A 6,000-nucleotide genomic window follows, 5' to 3' on the forward strand; every position below is an offset into this window, starting at 1 on the left:
AAGTGGAGACTAACGCGTCATAAAATACACCATCAACTGCCGGCCATGTTGGATTTGACGCCATAAGTTAGTCAGATCCAACATGGCCGCCCCGCTCCCTCCTACTGCAGACTCTAACCCCTAAAGGACAAAACTACCGGTGTATTTGTCAAATAACTACTTTGTATTTGCAGAAAATCAATCACAACTGATCACCTAAAATAATTTACATAAAAACATTTTATTCCTACCTTTTTTATGCATTAAGAAAATGTTATAACAAATCTGAAATCCTGAAACAAAGGATCATAACCGATGCATGAAAGGCTCAGCGGGCAGGACGCAGAACCCGCATGTCCCTTACGGGCCGCCGTAGATTTAAAATGTTCCAAATCAGCCCATTTATTGGTTTGTTAGCTAATTAGTTTATAATTAAACTAGTGAATGTACTCATTTATTTTATTTATTAGTTTAATGTTTGTTGATTTATTAACTTATGTAGTTAATTTAGTTACCAGTATTTTGTTAGATATTTTTTAAGTTGTTTATTCATTTATTAATACAAATAAAAATATTTTTGCATTTTTTCATGATTCTCTGGACCAACAGAGGTTCTTATGGATCATTCAGGCAGAAAGGTTTGATGTGATCAACCCAGAACCGACGGGTTCTGCAGAACCAGAAAACCGGATGAAACCTGATTTTAAAAACCAGGATCTGATCCGAAGGATCCAGGAGATCCGGACCGGAGAGACGTTCTCCGTCCCGGTTCTCCTGGTCTAAACGGGTCGTTTCTCAGCTGTAGGAACATTTTCTACGGTCATGAACAGCAGGAGAGGAGAGCGGTTAGGTGATGGCAGCATCATGCCGCTGGAGCCCGGTGACGAGATGAAAACCCGGATCTGATCTGAAGGATCCAGGAGATCCGGACCGGAGACATTCCCGATTCTTCATTTGATTCCTTTTTCTCAGATTATAATCCGAGCTGCAGAGCATCACTGATGTTTCTAGAACAGAACCAGACGGAGCGGCTGGGCTGGAGAACGGATCTTTATTTAGAAAAATAAACCGGGTCAACACGGGTCGGCATAAATACTCAGAACATTTACAGCCTCAGGATCACAAACAGTATTTACTCTGCAGGTCTGGGAGGATCTAAAGGGACAGAACCACTCAGAACCGTTCTGGACTGAAGGTTCTGTTCTGGCAGCCGGGTTCAGTCGGAGGTTCTGGTCCAGTTTTACTGGCCAAACAAAGAGCAGAGAAACATTCCAGCTCCGCTCCGGATGTTCCGGTCCAGCCAGATCAGAGGCTGGACCGGAACATCCCGACCCAAACGGGGTCAAAGGTCGTTCACCTGGAGCCCAAACCTCACAGTGACATCACGTGGTCTGGAACCAATCAGCTTCAGGAAGGGGTTCTGTTCCGGTTCCGCTGAACCGGATTTGGGTTCCAGAACCAGAAAACATCTAAACATTCAGAACAATAAAAACTGAAGCAGGAAAAACAACAACAAACATGAACAAACCATCAGAACCCGACCAGGACCGGTTCTCTTTGGGGTCAACTGGAGTGGTTCAGTCGGAACCAGCCAATCAGAGCAGAGCACACCTGTACAGGTATGCAGACGTTTTCCGATCAGATTGGCAGATAAATCTGATCAGAACCGTCCAGCTGGTTCTGCTCCCTCACCGGCTCAGTTAATCCCGATCCGGATTCTGTCCCGACATGTTTCTGTCTGGATCCGGAATAAATCGTTTAAAGCTGAACTTGATTTACTGACAGCTCAGTAGCGGTGGGCGCCGCTAGCTAGCAGGTCAGCTGTGCTAATGCTAATGCACAAACCATTTATATTAGCTCCATTAATGCTAAAACGCTAATCATAAACATGAGTTCAGCTAATGCTAACATGCTAACCACAAGTATTAGCTTTGCTAATGCTAATGCACTAACCATGACTGTTAGCTCCATTAATGCTAAAACGCTAATCATAAACATGAGTTCAGCTAATGCTAACATGCTAACCACAAGTATTAGCTTTGCTAATGCTAATGCACTAACCATGACTGTTAGCTCCATTAATGATAAAACGCTAATCATAAACATGAGTTCAGCTAATGCTAACATGCTAACCACAAGTATTAGCTTTGCTAATGCTAATGCACTAACCATGACTGTTAGCTCCATTAATGCTAAAGTTCAATTACAATACAGTATCTAGTGGAAGCTAACATAAAAGCGCTAAACAAAACATTAGCTCAGCTACTGGTAGGTTAGCAGATTAGCAGATTAGCGCCCACCACTGCAGTTTGTTTAGTTTTATTACTTTCACATCAGAAACTTTAAAACCTGGAATCAGATCTTTGGTTAAAACAGATCCAACATCCTGTGACGTTTATTTTATGGAAACAAAATGAATTTAGTTTAGATCAACAGGTCTCTGGTCTCATCTGCTGGGATCTGAGCCGGTCACATGACTGGGGGGCGGGGCTCTACCCTGGCCCCGCCCCCAGGATGCCGCCGGACGCTTTGGGCCGGGACGTCCGCGACCCGCTCCGGCCGATGGACAGGAAGGGGCTGGTCTCTGAGGTGATGACGATGCTGGGGATCCGGCCGATCTGTCCCCTCATCAGCTGTCCCTCTGAGGCGTCCCCGCTCTGTCCAGGGAGGCAGGGACATAGAGGTCAGAGGTCAGCAGGGGGACAACATGGAGGACATACAGAGGTAAGGGACGGTCGTCTCCACTCACATTTGGGACGCTGCTGCGTTCACTGACTCCTCCCATGGACATGGTGTCAAACGACGTCTGGAGGAGACAAAGAGACCAGATGTCAGCTGGACAGTCTGGGACAAACCAGAGACAGAGGACAGACAGTCTCTGAAGTCCAGAAGGCCGAACTGGAACAGGTCCAGATCCACCAGAGCGCCGGAACCAGGAGGTTCTGCAGGAGACGAGCGTCCTGTCAGGTCCAGGTTGGTCCTGAAGGACAATGTCCCTCCAGACGTCCCACAGCAGCAGACGGCGCAGTGGGACCGTCTGCTGCTGTTCAGACGAAACAAATCTGATGTGAAGCCAGATCCGGATCCAGATCAGATCCAGATCTAGATCTGATCCTGATCCTGATCCGGATCCAGATCCAGATCCAGATCCAGATCCAGATCCGGATCCGGATCCTGATCGAGATCCAGATCCGATCCAGATTCAGATCCTGATCCTGATCCAGATCCTGATCCTGATCCAGATCCAGATCCGGATCCAGATCAGGCGTTTTACCTTTTCAAAGATTCCTGAGTCGTGGTTCCTCAGCTTGGCCTTGAAGCTGGTCGACCGTTTTCCGCCCGGCGGCTCGGCGGTGTCTCTGCTGATGTCACAGGAAACCTGGCGACTCGCCGGCCGCGACCCCAGACTGGACAGGTCGGCCTCCGTGTCCGTCAGACCCTGCAACAGGAACGCTAACGCTCAGCGCTACTTCCTGTCTGCAGAGGAAACGCTGCGGTGTGCGTCTCACCGATTCGCTGTCGGAGGCGGAGGAGAGGCGGGACTTGGCGGCGCCGTGCCGGTATTGGCTGCTGATGTCGGAGCTCTGGCTGGTGACGGTGGAGCGGCGCGTCGACAGGAAGCTGCTGCTGGAGGAGCGAAGGTCACGCAGACGGACGCACAGCAGCGCGCCCAGACACGGGACGTACTTGGCCAGAGCCAGCCTGGAACCACAGAAGAAGAACCTCTGAGCCACTAACACCACCAGGTCCGACCAGCAGGGGGCGGCACCAAAGCACTCAACCTGAGCGCTGTAAAAACTCATCCTGTGAGTTTAATTCATGCGCTCCAGTTAGCAGCCATTAGGATGATTCAGGTTTCATCCAGATTAACGTCCTGATCGATCAGCCGCCGCCTCACCGCGTCCATCTGGAGCATCAGCTGACCCACTTCCTGTTTACTCTGAAACGGGTCAACATTTACACAAAACCAACTCAATTATTGAATCAACAAGGATCCACAGCTGTGCTTTACGGCGATTCGGGGGAGTTTTACAGATTTAACACATTAAAATATTTAATAATTAAGATTCTTGTTGTAAAGACGACACTAATATAGAAATAAAAGAGAAAAAGAGAATAAAACCAAGCTGCTTCTTGGGGTGGGGTGTATAAACTTTTTGTCATATGGACCAAAACGGTGTAGTCAAAGTACAGGTGGGCCAAGGAAAAATAAATAATTTATTTTATGTATTAAAATGTTTCTATTTTTCAAATTATTTTAGGTTTAGTGAACAAATTTATTTCGTTATTAAACAAGATTTGGATCGTTGGTTATATTCAGACAAGTGTAATAAATAAAATAAAAGCTGATCTGGTCTGCAGCAAAGTCGTTTTCCAGTAAACTTTCTGGATAAACGTGTTATAAACTGGTTATAAACAGTTAATTATTTCTGTTGTACTTTATATTTTGCATGGCAGAAAAATTATCTGGGTGATATTTTTACCCTGATTAAAATCAAAAAGTTTAATAAACAAATTTCTTGAACTGCTTATGGGGGCCAGAACAAATCATTCAAAGGGCCCCAAACGGCCCCCGAGCCACGCTTTGGACACCCCTGTCTCAGGGCCTCCAGGCCAGCAGGGGGCCACCAACAGCGCTGTAGGATTAAAATACAACTTGTTGCGTTTAAAGGAAAATGTCAAAGAATTTAAAATGGATCAGAGTTTCGAATGGAAATTTATTGGAGTGGTAATCATGCTAACCCAGCTAATTGCTAAATGCTAACGGTGTGTGGCGCCGCCCTGCTGGCCCAGCGGGTCTCACCTGTACTTCGGGTGTGTGATGGCGTAGATGATGGGGTTGTGGATGGCGGAGGCCTTGGCGATGACGGCGGGGACGGAGTTCATGTAGGGGGTCAACATGTCTGCGTACCTGAAGCAGAGCCAATCACATCGCCTCGTTAAGCCCTCAGCTGTGTCTGTCAGGCACCAATCACAATGCCTCGTTAAGCCCTCAGCTGTGTCTGTCAGGCACCAATCACAACGCCTCGTTAAGCCCTCAGCTGTGTCTGTCAGGCACCAATCACAACGCCTCGTTAAGCCCTCAGCTGTGTCTGTCAGGCACCAATCACATCGCCTCATTAAGCCCTCAGCTGTGTCTGTCAGGCACCAATCACAACGCCTCGTTAAGGCCTCAGCTGTGTCTGTCAGGCACCAATCACAATGCCTCGTTAAGCCCTCAGCTGTGTCTGTCAGGCACCAATCACAACGCCTCGTTAAGCCCTCAGCTGTGTCTGTCAGGCACCAATCACATCGCCTCATTAAGCCCTCAGCTGTGTCTGTCAGGCACCAATCACAACGCCTCGTTAAGCCCTCAGCTGTGTCTGTCAGGCACCAATCACAACGCCTCGTTAAGGCCTCAGCTGTGTCTGTCAGGCACCAATCACAACGCCTCGTTAAGCCCTCAGCTGTGTCTGTCAGGCACCAATCACAACGCCTCGTTAAGCCCTCAGCTGTGTCTGTCAGGCACCAATCACAACGCCTCGTTAAGCCCTCAGCTGTGTCTGTCAGGCACCAATCACATCGCCTCGTTAAGCCCTCAGCTGTGTCTGTCAGGCACCAATCACAACGCCTCGTTAAGCCCTCAGCTGTGTCTGTCAGGCACCAACCTGACAAACCCACGGTTTGGTGAATGTTTGGTTCCAATAAACTAGCAGTCCTTAAAGTCCCCAGCTGGTCAAAAGAGGAGGATTTTACTTGATCTAATAGTTTTTTCCCAGTAATCCACTCATTTCTCATGAAAGTTTGATCTTTTGAGGTAAAAGCTGCATCTGCAGCTATAATCCTCCTGAAGCTCAGGCCTTATGCTGGACTGAACTGCAGCGCAGAGCCGATCAGGTGATTAATTACAGATTAATGTGATTAACAGGAGATTCTTCCAGAATGAAGCAGGTGAAGCTAAAACTGAACTGGGAGTTTGGTGGAACAAATTTAAACACAGAGAAGATTTTTTTCATCTGAAATGTAAAATGTTCATATTTA

The 6,000-nt window shown here is 47.5% G+C and overlaps 1 protein-coding gene across 2 annotated transcripts in view; it reads right to left on the bottom strand.

Moving 5' to 3' along the window:
* Positions 1-1,015: 1,015 nt before the first annotated feature.
* The window catches only part of opn4a (opsin 4a (melanopsin)), a 22,993-nt gene continuing 18,008 nt past the window's right edge, over positions 1,016-6,000 (bottom strand). For both annotated transcript variants that reach the window (XM_081616482.1, XM_081616483.1), the window contains exons 7-11: positions 4,784-4,891; positions 3,489-3,681; positions 3,254-3,418; positions 2,729-2,785; positions 1,016-2,636 (exon numbers count right to left, since the gene is read on the bottom strand). In XM_081616482.1, coding sequence (XP_081472608.1) covers positions 2,472-2,636; positions 2,729-2,785; positions 3,254-3,418; positions 3,489-3,681; positions 4,784-4,891 — 688 coding nt within the window. In that variant the 3' untranslated portion in view covers positions 1,016-2,471. The remainder of the gene's footprint in view (positions 2,637-2,728; positions 2,786-3,253; positions 3,419-3,488; positions 3,682-4,783; positions 4,892-6,000) is intronic.

Source organism: Poecilia reticulata, chromosome 15, assembly GCF_904066995.2.
Source record: "Poecilia reticulata chromosome 15, P_reticulata-male-v2, whole genome shotgun sequence".
Taxonomy (NCBI): Eukaryota; Metazoa; Chordata; class Actinopteri; order Cyprinodontiformes; family Poeciliidae; genus Poecilia; species Poecilia reticulata.